A 16,837-nucleotide genomic window follows, 5' to 3' on the forward strand; every position below is an offset into this window, starting at 1 on the left:
GAGCAGCTCATGACAGGATGGGGACGCAGGATGGAGCAGCACATGACAGGATGGGGACGCAGGATGGAGCAGCACATACCAGGATGGAGACCATACACTAATATAAATGCTCGCCACCCGGGCGTAGAGCGGGTTCAATAGCTAGTGTGTATATATACAGTGGGGCAAAAAAGTATTTAGTCAGTCAGCAATAGTGCAAGTTCCACCACTTAAAAAGATGAGAGGCGTCTGTAATTTACATCATAGGTAGACCTCAACTATGGGAGACAAACTGAGAAAAAAAAATCCAGAAAATCATTGTCTGTTTTTTTAACAATTTATTTGCATATTATGGTGGAAAATAAGTATTTGGTCAGAAACAAACAATCAAGATTTCTGGCTCTCACAGACCTGTAACTTCTTCTTTAAGAGTCTCCTCTTTCCTCCACTCATTACCTGTAGTAATGGCACCTGTTTAAACTTGTTATCAGTATAAAAATACACCTGTGCACACCCTCAAACAGTCTGACTCCAAACTCCACTATGGTGAAGACCAAAGAGCTGTCAAAGGACACCAGAAACAAAATTGTAGCCCTGCACCAGGCTGGGAAGACTGAATCTGCAATAGCCAACCAGCTTGGAGTGAAGAAATCAACAGTGGGAGCAATAATTAGAAAATGGAAGACATACAAGACCACTGATAATCTCCCTCGATCTGGGGCTCCACGCAAAATCCCACCCCGTGGGGTCAGAATGATCACAAGAACGGTGAGCAAAAATCCCAGAACCACGCGGGGGGACCTAGTGAATGAACTGCAGAGAGCTGGGACCAATGTAACAAGGCCTACCATAAGTAACACACTACGCCACCATGGACTCAGATCCTGCAGTGCCAGACGTGTCCCACTGCTTAAACCAGTACATGTCCGGGCCCGTCTGAAGCTTGCGAGAGAGCATTTGGATGATCCAGAGGAGTTTTGGGAGAATGTCCTATGGTCTGATGAAACCAAACTGGAACTGTTTGGTAGAAACACAACTTGTCGTGTTTGGAGGAAAAAGAATACTGAGTTGCATCCATCAAACAGCATACCTACTGTAAAGCATGGTGGTGGAAACATCATACTTTGGTGCTGTTTCTCTGCAAAGGGGCCAGGACGACTGATCCGGGTACATGAAAGAATGAATAGGGCCATGTATCGTGAGATTTTGAGTGCAAACCTCCTTCCATCAGCAAGGGCATTGAAGATGAAACGTGGCTGGGTCTTTCAACATGACAATGATCCAAAGCACACCGCCAGGGCAACGAAGGAGTGGCTTCGTAAGAAGCATTTCAAGGTCCTGGAGTGGCCTAGCCAGTCTCCAGATCTCAACCCTATAGAAAACCTTTGGAGGGAGTTGAAAGTCCGTGTTGCCAAGCGAAAAGCCAAAAACATCACTGCTCTAGAGGAGATCTGCATGGAGGAATGGGCCAACATACCAACAACAGTGTGTGGCAACCTTGTGAAGACTTACAGAAAACGTTTGACCTCTGTCATTGACAACAAAGGATATATTACAAAGTATTGAGATGAAATTTTGTTTCTGACCAAATACTTATTTTCCACCATAATATGCAAATAAAATGTTAAAAAAACAGACAATGTGATTTTCTGGATTTTTTTTTCTCAGTTTGTCTCCCATAGTTGAGGTCTACCTATGATGTAAATTACAGACGCCTCTCATCTTTTTAAGTGGTGGAACTTGCACTATTGCTGACTGACTAAATACTTTTTTGCCCCACTGTATATATACATACACATAGATATATATATATATATATATATATATATATATATATATATCTATCTATCTATCTATCTATCTATCTATCTATCTATCTATCTATATATATATATATATATATATATATCTATCTATATCTCTCTCTCTATATATAGAGAGAGAGAGAGAGAGAGATATATATCTATATATCTATATATATATATCTATATCTTTTAAAATGATTTTCTTTATGTGTGCGAAAGAGCCCTTAGGGAATCAGGGGATTTAGAGCCGTCTATGCCTAGAAGAGTGTGGAAAATACTTCACAATGTTTAATTCTTCCAGTTATAATGATGATTTACTGAGTTCTAGTTCTTCTTATTTGTGTTTTATATTTTGATTAGGGTTAAGCAGAGGACAGTGATATAATAATCTGCAGAGTGTTCTAGCTGGTCACATCCCACTTAGCACATTTCCAGGGGCAATGCTTCTGATTGTAGTTCTATATTGCCCCAGCATCGGAGCCTTTGATCAGTGATGCGCGAGGTTTCTTCCTAATTACATATAGGAAGCAGATAAATTAAAGGCGAGTGTAAATTAAAAGCCTATAATCTGCAGTCAGTTCACCTCTGTTGTTTCACCGGAGATCAATAATTTTACCAAAATCACTGAACTGAAGGAATCTAAAGCTGCCATAGACACAATCTAGTTGTCTCTGTGATGGGCAGCCCCGATGTAGCATTTGAGGCTTATTCACACACAGTGATTTTGTTAAAAATTAAAAATAAAAACACAATTGCTGCAAAATAAATAAATGAGATCTCTGAATTGCCCTTTTTTTTTTTTTTTTTTTTTTTTTCTTTTTTAAACTGTAGATTATAAATGCAGCAGTCAGAGGTTAACAGCAGCATTTAACAGGAAGATGATGGCTGAATAACACAAGCAATAGCTGTTGGGAAAGAAGCAGACTCAATTGCTGAGCCCGCATCAAAGAGGGGGACCCGACATGACACGACATGTGACGTACCTGTACTTCATATGTTGGGAAGGGGGTTAAATCAGCCTTTTGTATTACATGTATTAAAAAAATAAATAAACCTGGCAATGGTTTTTTTTCACAATCTGTATTAGAAAGCAAAATTAGTAATCTTGCAGTTTTCACATAGGTCACTGGGACTATTGTAGACGCGTACTTCCTGTCTTTTCAGGAAGAGTTTTCATCAAGCTCGTGATCATCAGAGGCAGGATTGCAATGACTGCTAAAACCCTATGCACAGCTAATAAGACAGGTCTCGCCAATCACAGTCTGTCACAGCTGACCCTGCTCTCCTTCCCGTTAGTGACCTTTGCACATGCTCAATAGATGTTTCATACAAAAGATAGTCTGATACTGTACATTGCTGCTAAGTTACATTTGAATTTTCTGAAACAGAAAAAAGTGCCAGTGTGAAAATTCCAATTATTTCTCATTTTGATTTTTAACAAAGATTGTGATAGTTAAGGTTAAAAATTGCCAAAATGTAAAAAAAAATATATACTTTATACAAAAACCTGATAATACGTTTTATATGATGCATTCCTTTTAGAGCAGAATATTATTTGGTGAGAATTTAATATATTGTTGTTTTAATCACTATTTTAACATACACAAGAAGATGTAAGCTTTATATTAACATTTGTCTAATCCATAAAGGCCGAGACACGTTTTGGGGAATTTTTTTTTTTTTATTTACCTAAATTCATATATTTTACTGTAAAAATTATTTCTGGCTTTGTTTACATGCATGTTGCTGAATGATTTAACAGAGAATATCTCGGTCAACTGGTTCTGACGGAAAAGTTTGTAACTCTTTATCTGTCTTGTTCTGAGCTCTCCTCAGCTGAATTATGACCACAGAGAACAGTTTGACTTTGTGGACTGTAGCCACAAATGAGCATAGAGGAGATTAGAAAAAGATAGTTACCATCTCCCCCAAGAGTTTTCAGCATAAGCTGACTGAGGAATTCTTTCAAGGCTCCGTTTCGGGATTTGATCCGGTGACCTTATCCTGTGTGATTGGTTTCCTGCTGAGCTACATTTGTTTTTGTCTGTGTTCAAATGTTGATGGCTTCTTTTTTTGTCTTGCTTTTACTTTCTTGGTTGCCTGTTCTCCAGGTGTTTTCCATTTTACCTTTTTTGGCTTTGTCCTATCACATTTTGGGATGGGCTTTATATGTTGGCCTTTCACTTGCCTCACTTGCTGGTTATACTTCTATGTAGATTGGTGTTTGGCATTCTAGCTCCTCAGCTAGGGATTTACCTTTTCTGGCAAGCCACTGTTTTCACCTTTCCTTTCTTGATGTTTGGGGGTCTGGGAGGTTTCACGTATCCGTTTTTTTTTTTTTTTCGTTTTTTTTTTTCCTTTCCTTATCCATCCCTGTCTATCCTTTTATGAATGTTTTTATTTTATCGCCCTGGGTTCTCATGTATTGCTGCAAACTTTCCTCTACTTTTGTTGGATTTGTGTTGCGCCCTCACCTCTGGTTACTCAAAACATACGAGAATCCTCTTGACGGCCTTTTAGAGAGCCAGGTCCAAGGAGCTGTATTTGGTTGTACGGCTAGGGACTTTTCCAGTCTGTACAGGGACCAGTTGGATACAAGTGCGGCTTCTCTCTTTTGATAGTTATTTCCCTCTTCTGTTACCCATGTGAGTGTGTGAGCATGTACCTGACAGCTTCTTAGATAACTCATTCTGCAGCCAACAATAGACAATGCAGCACAGACTACAGTAAAGTATGAAGATTTTTTTATTATTGAAATCCAATTTCAAATAACATTTTAGCTCAAAATGCATAGATTTTATAAAAAAAAAGCCTAACAAACTGTCCATATGATTTAATGTCTGATTTTTTTTAAATATTTATATAGTGCCTGCATATTCTGCACCATTCACAGCTGGCCCCAAAAGCACTTGGACCATCCGCGAGAATATGTTTATCACCTGTTCCATATCTAAGGTGTAAATGTGTAACCTTGTCAAGCATTTTGGCAATAGTTCCTATGAGGCACCAAGACATCCACCTCTTTGATATATATATATATATATATATATATATATATATATATATATATATATATATATATATATATATATATATATATATATATATATATATATATATATATATATATATATATATATTCTCTCTCTTATATACTATAGTGTCTACTTTAGCAGTGATGGTATGGCGGAGAACCACTGTATCATAAAGTTGTGACCCCATTAGCATCCTGTGTGAGTACACCACCAGTTTTCTCTTGAAGACAACCCTGTGTATAGAAGCCTCACGTCCCTCCACCATGTAATGCTAATGTCTGACCAGCACTGGCTCGTCCTACAATACCAGATGATTGGCGGAGGTTAGAGACTCTAGCGTTCATTAAAAGAGATTTCCCTGAGACCACTCCTTTTTTAGGCTCCGTTCCCATGATCAGTATTTGGTGAGTTTCTGATGTGACAGCATTTCTGTACATATTGGCTAAATAAGGTTACTTGTGTTTTTATCACTTTTTGCGTTCGGGCTCATTCATTCCCTATGGGATTTCCGGACATGTGTGGCACTTGCGGTTTTGTCGCGATCCCGCAAATGCGGTACTTGCAGCAATGAAAAAAAACAACTTTTTTTTTTTTGTCTCACTGCAAGTGCAAAACCGCAAGTGCCGCACATGTCCGCAAGTTGCCATCACTACTTGTCCCTGCACCTTGCTAGCTCATCTCTAACCATCCCTCTCTGACCTAAAACGACACTATAAAGCTTTAGAAAAACTATTATCTGACATATTCCTACGATAATGAGGGCTCCAGGCTATGGCGTAGACAGGGACGGGCAGTCTCCGGGTCTCCATTCTCTCTCAGTGCACACCCTCAGTCCCTGCCTCACTGCCTGTGCACAGACCTCCCTCCACCGCACCCGGTAATCGCCGCTCGCAGTAGCATACCGGCAGCGGTGCATCTAGGGTTTCTGGCACCCGGGGCAAGAATTCATTTTGGCGACTCCCCCCTCCCCCCCGCCAAGGACATATGTGATTTTCACACTTAGTCATGTGCCCACGAGCTCCTCTCCCTAATGCTCTCAATGTTGAGTGAAAAACTGAGAAAAGCAGAAGAGAAGCTCGATGTCACAGGACCATAAGTATGAAAGTCACACATGGGTGAAGTGTCCATGTGACGACTACTGGAACCTGCAGAGCTGAATCCTGACATCGCAGCTTCTGATTTCTCACAACTAATGCACTGCACACTTTTAGGATTCTCCCTTGCCGGTGGACGGTCATGTCAGCACAAGCATGTGATTTGTATACTTCTGACCACATTCCGACTAGACGTGCCCGGCCTCACTTAGTTCATTTTCTTTGAGTGAGGCCACACATGTCTAATCAGCATGTGACTGCATGTATGTAAATCGCCAGCACGAGAGAATCCTGACAGCGTGCAGTGCGCACTGTGAGAAGTCGAAGTCTGCAATCACAAAGAATGACTGCAGACTCATTACAAACCTGGACATCCCCTTTACTGTTCCTAACAAATAAAAACATGAGAATTACCGTATATACCCGAGTATAAGCCGAGACCCCTAATTTTGCCACAAAAAACTGGGAAAACTTATTGACTCTAGTACAGTATAAGCCTAGGGTGGGAAATGCAGCAGCTACCGGTAAATTTCAAAAATAAAAATAGATACCAATAAAAGTGAAAATGATTTTGAGACATCAGTAGGTTAAATGTTTTTGATATCCATGCAGGCAGTGTTAGCTGCACCCTGCGGCTAACGCTGCCCGCTATTAAAGAGAAATGGTATTCACGCCTCTTCCACGCCCATAGGGGCGTGGGGAAGCGTGAATATTCATTTGGCTTTAGCAGCGGGGGCAGGATCCTGTCTCCCGCTGCTGCTACTGGCCCCCTTGACTCAGGGGCCCTATAGCCACTGGCAAGGGGCCCCTGGAGCAGTGGGGGCCCTAGGCAGCTGCTGGCCAGTATGCCAGCAGGTGTCAGTGCCTGGGCCCACCGGAGAATCCTCCGGTGGGCCAGTCCGAGCCTGCGTCTGTCTGTTGCTGCCAACACTTCATATTTTATCAAAGTCTGTATTTAATCTCATGGGAGAGGAAAATGTGTAGGACAGGTCACACCAGTTTTTTTTTTTTTTTTCTTTACGTCTGCAACCGTTCTTACAACAGCGTCTATCTTGATTGCTTGTTTACCGGTGTGTTTGTTCTAACTGAGGCGCATTGTGCATTTTCTTAGGTCACCACTGGATCACTGAGCGAGGAGATTTATAGCTGTGACATGTGTGGTAAAGGCTTCCGTTTGCAGCGCATGCTCAATCGTCATCTCAAATGCCATAACCAGGTTAAAAGACACCTCTGCACCTTCTGTGGCAAAGGATTCAACGATACGTTTGATCTGAAAAGACACGTGAGGACTCACACAGGTATGCACACTGCACTCGCTCTAAGGGCCACTGCTGCCATCTGCAGGTCATCTGCTGAACAGGATCATGCCATCACAATGTGATCTAGTCAACATTTTCAAGATCTGGTATATCTATCTCTATCTTCCTTCTATTCATTCAATAGCCGTTTTTTGTTTTGTTTTTTTCTCTCCAACATAGCGATGATTGAGTTGTTTTTTTTTTTTTTGTTTTATTTTGCAGGACAAGTGACCCCATCCAGTTTACTAATTAATGTCTTTAATAAAAAATAAATAAAAAAAAGTTCCAAATGGGGTAAAATGTTAGACATGAAATGTAGTTCCACAATTTTTATAAGTATTCCAGTGGGGTATATAAATATTTGATACACTGGCAATTTGGAAGTTCTCCTACCTACAAAGAATGGAGAGGTCTGTAATTTTTATCGTAGGTACACTTCAACTGTGAGTGACAGAATCTAAAAACAAATCCAGAAAATCACGTTGTGTGATTTTTACATTATTTTATTGCATGAAATAAGTACCGTATTTGATACAATAGAAAAACAGAACTTAATATTTGGTACAGAAACATTTGATTTCAATTAGAGAGGTCAGAAGTTTCCTCTAGTTCTTGACTAAGTTTGCACACACTGCAGCAGAGATTATGGCCCACTCCTCCATACATAGCTTCTCAAGATCTTTCAGGTTTTGGGATGTCCCTGGGCAACATTGAGGTTCAGGTCTGGAGACTGGCTAGGCCACTCCAGGACCTTGAAATGCTCCTTAGTTGCCTTGGCTGTGTGTTTCCGGTCATTGTCATGCTGGATGACCCAGCCACGACCCATCTTCAATGCTCTTACTGAGGGAAGGAGGTTGTTGGCCAAAATCTCTCAATACAGAACCCCATTCATCCATCCTCCCTTCAATATGGTGCAGTCGTCTTGTCCCCTTTGCAGAAAAGCAAATCAAAGTATGATATTTCCCCCGCCATGATTCATGGTAGGGACTGTGTTCCTGGGGTTGTACTCATGCTCTTCCTCCAGACACAGTGATGGAGTTGATACCAAAAAGTTCTATTTTGGTCTCATCTGGCCACATGACCTTCTCTTATGCCTCCTCTATATCATCCAGATGGTCATTGGCGAACTTCATACGGGCCTGGATATGTGCTTTCGTGAGCAAGGGACCTTGTGTGCCCTGCAGGATTTTAATCCATGACTGCATAGTGTGTTACTAATGGTAATGTTTGAGACTGTGGCCCCAGCTCTCTTCAGGTTATTGACCAGGTCCTGCCGTGTAGTTCTGGGCTGATTCCTGACTTTTCTAAGAATCATTCTTACTACACATGGAGCCCCAGACAGTGGAAGATTGACAGTCATCTTGTTTCTTCCATTTCCTAATAATTGTGCCAACAGTTGTTGCGTTCTCAACAAGCTGCTTGCCTGTTGTCCTGTAGCCCATCCCAGCCTTGTGCAGGTCTACAATTTTGTCCCTGGTGTCCATATACATATCTTTGGTCTTCACCATGGTGGAGTGGATGGCGTGTGATTGTGTGGACAGGTGTCTTTTATACAAGTAGTAAGTTCAAACAGGTGCAATTAATACAGGTAATGAGTGCACAGTAGGAGGGTTTCTTAAGGAAAACTAACTGGTCTGTGAGAGCCAGAATTCTTGCTGGTTGGTGATCAAATACTTATTTCATGCAATAAAATGCAATTTAATTATTTAAAAATCATACAATGTGATTTTCTGGTTTTTATTTTTAGATTCTCACAGTTGAAGTGTACTTATAATAAAAATTACAAACCTCTCCAGTCTTTGTAGGTGGGATAACTTGCACAATCGGCAGTGTATCAAATAACATATTTTTCGGATTATAAGACACAATTTTTTTTCCCCTCCAAAAATGTATGCATCTTAGAGTTTGATGTACCTGCTCTGGCTGAGGTGGTGGAGCGGCAGAGCAGCGGAGTCACAGGAATCAGCTGCTGCGGCTAACTCCTGTGCCCACTGCTAAAGAGAAATTAATATTCATTGCATTCCACGCCCATAGGCGTGGAGGGCAGTGAATATTCATTTCTCTCTAATAGCATCCTGGTATGCATGGCTCCATCAGAAAAACTATAAGAAAAAAAAAAGTTACTTACCTTTCTGCGTTCCCTCGCTACGTCTTGTTTCAATGCCAGCAGCTGCTTTATGCTTGTAAGCAGCACATTGTAGGGACGTCATGCGCTGCTTACAAGCCAAAGACAGCTGCCGGAATACTCATAGCTCTTCACGCCGGGACTATGTGCGTGAAGGGCATTGAGTATTCATTGCTCTTTAATAGCGAGCACAGTGTCAGCTGCAGCAGCTGACTTCCTGCAGTTGCCGGCTTTCGCGTGTGCCGCTACTAAAAGGAATGAATATTCACTGCTCTGCACTCCCATGAGTGTAGAATGTAGTGAATATGCATTCCCTTTAGTAGCAGCACACGTTGAGGCTCGGCAGCTGCCGGAAGCCGGCGGTTGACACTATGCGATCTACTAAATAGCAATGAATATTGACTGCTCTACACGCGCATAGTCCCGGCGTGCAGAGCAGGGAGTATTCCGGCAGCTGTCCACGGCTTGTAAGCAGTGCATGACGTCCCTGCATTGCGCTTCTTACACGCATAAAGCAGCTGCTGGCATCGGAACTAGACGCTATGAGGGAGCGCAGGAAGGTAAGTGTAATGGTTCGGGTTTTTCCTTTTTTTTTTTCTGATGGGGCCATGCATACCAGGATTGGGCCATGCATATCAGGACTGAAATGGTGGCCCTGCATACCAGGATAGGGATGAGGGGGCCATACCTGCCAGGCTAGCGATAAGGGGGCCATGCATAACCAGGTTGGGGATGAGGGGGCCATGCATAACCAGGTTGGGGATGAGGGGGCCATGCATAACCAGGTTGGGGATGAGGGGGCCATGCATACCAGGATGGGGATGAGGGGGCCGTGCATACCAGGATGAGGGGGCCGTGCATACCAGGATGAGGGGGCCATGCATACCAGGATGGGGATGAGGGGGCCATGCATACCAGGATGGGGATGAGGGGGCTATGCATACCAGGATGGGGGATATAAAATACAGAATTGAACACATTTTTTTTTTTTTTTTTTGCTTCAATTTTTCTTTTTCTAATTTCCTCCTCTAAAACCTAGGTGTGTCTTATAGTCCAAAAAATTCTGTACTTATTTTCCCGTGTTATAAAAAAAAATAAACTTGTTGGTGTTTCCATTTTTTTTTTTTTTAAGATCCTTCCTTAACTTTCTTTTTCTTTTTTTTTGTATTATTCCATTGATTGCCCTGTGTTAGGACTTGTTTTTTTTTTTTGCATCATGAGCTGTAGTTTTTATTTTATAGTGTGGATTGGGGTACATACAATGTTTTAACTGCATTTTTTTTTCAGCATTTAATGTATAGTTTAAACTTTGTTTTATATTTTGTTATATCAGACTTTTACAGACACCGCAAACTTTTTACACTGATTCATCTTTTATTTTTAAATTGAGAAAGAGGACGTGTTTAAAACTATTTTTAAAACTTTATCGTTTCACTTAGAGGACTAAGGCGGCAGCCATGGGCTTAGTAGACCCACTGCAACCTTTTAACTCCGTGCACAGGCAAACAGATAAATGTATAAATAATTGTATCTAAAAACCATGATCACAATTTTCATATCAACTCTGCTGGTAACATTCCCTCCCAAATCCCAGTGCAGTCTTTAATCAATTATCTATTATACTGTGAATATTTTACATCTATTTGCATAATAGTCTGTGTGTGAGTAAACTACCTAGCTTGTTTCATGGTTCAGATGCTACTGTATAATCCCTGATACAAAGTACAAACACTTCACTGTACCTGTATGAGATCAATCATTATAGCACCACTCCAGTGTTTATTTATTTCAGAGCTGGAGTGGTGCAAGTAATCCAAGTTCCCTGCCTTAGTTTTGTATTGTATTTACCAGCCGCTGTCATCAGCTGCTCCCGGTGCCACGCCACCATCTTGTGACCGCAAGTTTTGACTAAGGGAACGGAAGTCAGAGGTAAAGGTCACAAGCTCTCAACATAAATCTATGACCGCCTCGATCAGGCTTCGTTCTGACTCTCAGACATACAGTGCCTACAAGTAGTATTCAACCCCCCCAGATTTAGCAGGTTTAATAAGATGCAAATAAGTTAGAGCCTTCAAACAAGAGCAGGATTTATTAACAGATGCATAAATCTTACAAACCAAAAAGTTTTGTTGCTCAGTTAAATTTTTATAAATTTTAAACATAAAAGTGTGGGTCAATTATTATTCAACCCCTAGGTTTAATATTTTGTGGAATAACCTTTGTTTGCAATTACAGCTAATAATCGTCTTTTATAAGACCTGATCAGGCCGGCACAGGTCTCTGGAGTTATCTTGGCCCACTCCTCCATGCAGATCTTCTCCAAGTTATCTAGGTTCTTTGGGTGTCTCATGTGGACTTTAATCTTGAGCTCCTTCCACAAGTTTTCAATTGGGTTAAGGTCAGGAGACTGACTAGGCCACTGCAACACCTTGATTTTTTGCTTCTTGAACCAGGCCTTGGTTTTCTTGGCTGTGTGCTTTGGGTCGTTGTCTTGTTGGAAGATGAAATGACGACCCATCTTAAGATCCTTGATGGAGGAGAGGAGGTTCTTGGCCAAAATCTCCAGGTAGGCAGTGCTATCCATCTTCCCATGGATGCGGACCAGATGGCCAGGCCCCTTGGCTGAGAAACAGCCCTACAGCATGATGCTGCCACCACCATGCTTGACTGTAGGGATGGTATTCTTGGGGTCGTATGCAGTGCCATCCAGTCTCCAAACGTCACGTGTGTGGTTGGCACCAAAGATCTCGATCTTGGTCTCATCAGACCAGAGAACCTTGAACCAGTCAGTCTCAGAGTCCTCCAAGTGATCATGAGCAAACTGTAGACGAGCCTTGACATGACGCTTTGAAAGTGAAGGAACCTTACAGGCTCGTCTGGAACGGAGACCATTGAGGTGGAGTACGTTACTTATGGTATTGACTGAAACCAATGTCCCCACTGCCATGAGATCTTCCCGGAGCTCCTTCCTTGTTGTCCTTGGGTTAGCCTTGACTCTTCGGACAAGCCAGGCCTCGGCACGGGAGGAAACTTTCAAAGGCTGTCCAGGCCGTGGAAGGCTAACAGTAGTTCCATAAGCCTTCCACTTCCGGATGATGCTCCCAACAGTGGAGACAGGTAGGCCCAACTCCTTGGAAAGGGGTTTGTACCCCTTGCCAGCCTTGTGACCCTCCACGATCTTGTCTCTGATGGCCTTGGAATGCTCCTTTGTCTTTCCCATGTTGACCATGTATGAGTGCTGTTCACAAGTTTGGGGAGGGTCTTAAATAGTCAGAAAAGGCTGGAAAAAGAGATAATTAATCCAAACATGTGAAGCTCATTGTTCTTTGTGCCTGAACTACTTCTTAATACTTTAGGGGAACCAAACAGAATTCTGGTGGGTTGAGGGGTTGAATAATAAATGACCCTCTGAAAAGACTTTTCACAATTTAAAAAAAAAAATAAACAAAGAAATAACATTCTTTTTTGCTGCAGTGCATTTCACACTTCCAGGCTGATCTACAGTCCAAATGTCACAATTCCAAGTTAATTCCAAATGTGTAAGCCTGCTAAATCTGCAGGGGGTTGAATACTACTTGTAGGCACTGTACAATGAGTAGTGACTTTTGGATCACCCAGCAAACAGTGGAATGATCTGGCAGGTCACAACCTGCAGAAGACGGACTGGAGCAGCTCCACTAAAAGACTGGCAAGTGTATTACTAAAGGTACCGTGACATTTAGCGACGCTGCAGCGATCTAGACAACGATCCCGATCGCTGCAGCGTCGCTGTGTGGTCGCTGGAGAGCCGTCACACAGACAGCTCTCCAGCGACCAACTATGTGAAGTCCCCTGGTAACCAGGGTAAACATCGGGTTCTAAGCGCAGGGTCGTGCTTAGTAACCTGTTGTTTACCCTGGTTACCAGCGTAAACATAAAAAAAAAACATACACTACATACTTACATTCCGGTGTCTGTCCCCCAGCGCTGTGCTTCTCTGCACTGACTGTGAGCACCAGCCGGAAAGCACAGCGGTGACGTCTCACAGTGCGCTCACAGTGCAGAGAAGCACAGCGCCGGGGGACAGACACCTGAATGTAAGTAGGTAGTGGTTTTTTTTTTTTTTACGTTTACGCTGGTAACCAGGGTAAACATCGGGTTACTAAGCGCGGCCCTGCGCTTAGTAACCCGATGTTTACCCTGGTTACCAGTGAAGACATCGCTGAATCGGCGTCACACACGCCGATTCAGCGATGTCTGCGGGAGATCCAGCGACGAAATAAAGTTCTGGACTTTCTGCTCCGACCAACGATGTCACAGCAGGATCCTGATCGCTGCTGCGTGTCAAACTCAACGATATCGCTAGCGAGGACGCTGCAACGTCACGGATTGCTAGCGATATCGTTCAGTGTAAAGGTACCTTAAGTGTAGGGGACTTGGTAAGTTGCACCACTCCAGTACTGCAATAAAATTAAATAAAAATGCTTGGTCTGGGGGAAAATGTGTGTAAATGGGTTAGTAACTGGCTTAGTGATAGAAAGCAAAGGGTGGTAATAAATGTATAGTCTCTAACTGGGTCGCTGTGACCAGTGGGGTACCGCAGGGGTCAGTATTGGGACCTGTTCTCTTCAACATATTCATTAATGATCTGGTAGAAGGTTTACACAGTAAAATATCGATATTTGCAGATGATACAAAACTATGTAAAGCAGTTAATACAAGAGAAGATAGTATTCTGCTACAGATGGATCTGGATAAGTTGGAAACTTGGGGTGAAAGGTGGCAGATGAGGTTTAACAATGATAAATGTAAGGTTATACACATGGGAAGAAGGAATCAATATCACCATTACACACTGAATGGGAAACCACTGGGTAAATCTGACAGGGAGAAGAACTTGGGGATCCTAGTTAATGATAAACTTACCTGGAGCAGCCAGTGCCAGGCAGCAGCTGCCAAGGCAAACAGGATCATGGGGTGCATTAAAAGAGGTCTGGATACACATGATGAGAGCATTATACTGCCTCTGTACAAATCCCTAGTTAGACCGCACATGGAGTACTGTGTCCAGTTTTGGGAACCGGTGCTCAGGAAGGATATAATGGAACTAGAGAGAGTACAAAGGAGGGCAACAAAATTAATAAAGGGGATGGGAGAACTACAATACCCAGATAGATTAGCAAAATTAGGATTATTTAGTCTAGAAAAAAGACGACTGAGGGGCGATCTAATAACCATGTATAAGTATATAAGGGGACAATACAAATATCTCGCTGAGGATCTGTTTATACCAAGGAAGGTGACGGGCACAAGGGGGCATTCTTTGCGTCTGGAGGAGAGAAGGTTTTTCCACCAACATAGAAGAGGATTCTTTACTGTTAGGGCAGTGAGAATCTGGAATTGCTTGCCTGAGGAGGTGGTGATGGCGAACTCAGTCGAGGGGTTCAAGAGAGGCCTGGATGTCTTCCTGGAGCAGAACAATATTGTATCATACAATTATTAGGTTCTGTAGAAGGACGTAGATCTGGGGATTTATTATGATGGAATATAGGCTGAACTGGATGGACAAATGTCTTTTTTCGGCCTTACTAACTATGTTACTATGTTACTATGTAAAAATGCTGGAGTGTCGCTTTATTTGAAGTTCATTCCACACTTGAGAGCTACAAGTGTGACTTCTGGTCATGATTTGGGTTGGAAATTATGGTAGATACATTCAAACAAATAATGATCTGATGATCCATAGTACTAGATTAACGGACACAATTGATTATGTCTCCGAACGAATCAGGTTCGACAAGTCAGCCGTTACTATGTTGGCTCTACCAGAATATGGGCTACACCTGTACTAGTTATAAGTGGCCGACATGAGACATAGGCGAGGTTCATTACACTCTACCCAGATGAACTGATTTTTTTTTTTTTTTTTTTTTTAAATTTGTGCTGTTTTCTAAAATAAAATGATGATAAAACAAAGGTAAATGTGATACTAATAAAATATGTATTTTTTTTAGAATATTTTTTTTTCATGGTGCACACATGCAGCATGAGTATGTATGTAATTATTAAGCATTAATTTTAAATTTATCGTACTTTCAGGAATCCGCCCATATAAATGTGACGTCTGCAACAAAGCATTTACTCAGCGCTGCTCACTGGAATCTCATCTGAAGAAAATCCACGGGGTGCAGCAAGGTTATGCCTACAAGCAGAGGAGGGACAAGCTGTTTGTCTGCGAGGAATGCGGGTACACCGGGCCGTCCCAGGAGGATTTATATTTGCACGTATACAATCTGCACCCTGGCAGCGCCTTCCTTAAGAAGACCACAAAAAAACTGAACGCTCTTCTACAAAACAAAATCGCATCTGTTCTCCATGGAAGTCCTAAACCAGAAGAAGAGGTGGAGTGAGACGCACGTGAACTTTTTGTTCAGATGTTTACAAGTTATATGAACTTTTATATATTTTTACTGCTAATTTTATTATTTTTACTAAGGTAGAGGGATACCTACATTTTAATACAAGATACAATTGTCATAGAGGAAGACTACTGACTTGTAGCTTAAATAAAAAGCTGCATTTTTTATCTCTATTATTTAATGCCCTGCGTTTGGTGTTGAGACAAGAACAGTGTGTACATATTATGATATAATAGATGTAAAGCTCTATAACGTGTCTCCATGCCAACAATTGTAAAAAAAAAATACATTCCACTTTGAATACTAAATTTTTTTAAATACTGTACTTTATATAATGGGTGCTGGTGCCTTTTAATAAATGTAAGGTTTACATTGTTTTGTCTTTTTTTTTTTTTTTTTTTTTTTTTTTTTTTTTTTAGTATGCACTATTGCACAAGTGGTGTAATGGTGTACAGGTTGTGACTCCCACAATTTTTTAGCAAAACTCTTAATATGGTATGTTTCAATTGAAAATCATTAATCTATAAAAATGAGACTGTTCTTCTTTACTAATCAGTTCTGTTGTGTGATCACACTTACACTTTACATTCAAAATGTAGTAGTTAACTACTGAACAGTAGAAATATATCAGTGGATGCAATTAAATTATTCACTTAATTTATCAATTGCTCATGGTGGGTGAGTACACTACACTACATTACATACATGCACTCAGAGGTTGTCTACTACAAGGAAACCCCCTTCTTTTTCCCCACGTTGGGCCCCGTTAAAACTTAAAAAAAACAAAAAAAAACAAAAACAACTTATACTGTCCTCCTGTGCTGGCGCCCATGCCCAGCAGTGTCTGCATTTACTCTTCTGGGGCTTACATGACCCATCTGCCCAATCAGAGCTGATGTCACTATCCCCTCCATCATTCGTATAAGTAATCCAGAGGAAATGAGAGCTGCAGCTGACCACTCACTTCCTGTTAATTATTTGTCTGAAGGAGGGGACAGTGATGCCACTGCTGATTGGGCTCAGGGCTCACGTGACAGCAACAGCAAGTGATCCTCTGGAGAGTCAAACTACACTGATCAAAAAGGAAGACCTAACAATTGCCG

The 16,837-nt window shown here is 41.6% G+C and overlaps 1 protein-coding gene across 1 annotated transcript in view; it reads left to right on the forward strand.

Annotated features, from left to right (window-relative positions):
* OVOL2 (ovo like zinc finger 2) overlaps positions 1–16,109 on the forward strand; it is a 35,283-nt gene extending 19,174 nt beyond the window's left edge. The window contains exons 3-4 of the mRNA XM_069768955.1: positions 7,025–7,211; positions 15,415–16,109. Coding sequence (XP_069625056.1) covers positions 7,025–7,211; positions 15,415–15,725 — 498 coding nt within the window. The 3' untranslated portion in view covers positions 15,726–16,109. The remainder of the gene's footprint in view (positions 1–7,024; positions 7,212–15,414) is intronic.
* Positions 16,110–16,837: the final 728 nt, after the last annotated feature.

The sequence above is a fragment of the Ranitomeya imitator genome, chromosome 5 (genome assembly GCF_032444005.1).
Source record: "Ranitomeya imitator isolate aRanImi1 chromosome 5, aRanImi1.pri, whole genome shotgun sequence".
In the NCBI taxonomy this organism is placed as follows: Eukaryota; Metazoa; Chordata; class Amphibia; order Anura; family Dendrobatidae; genus Ranitomeya; species Ranitomeya imitator.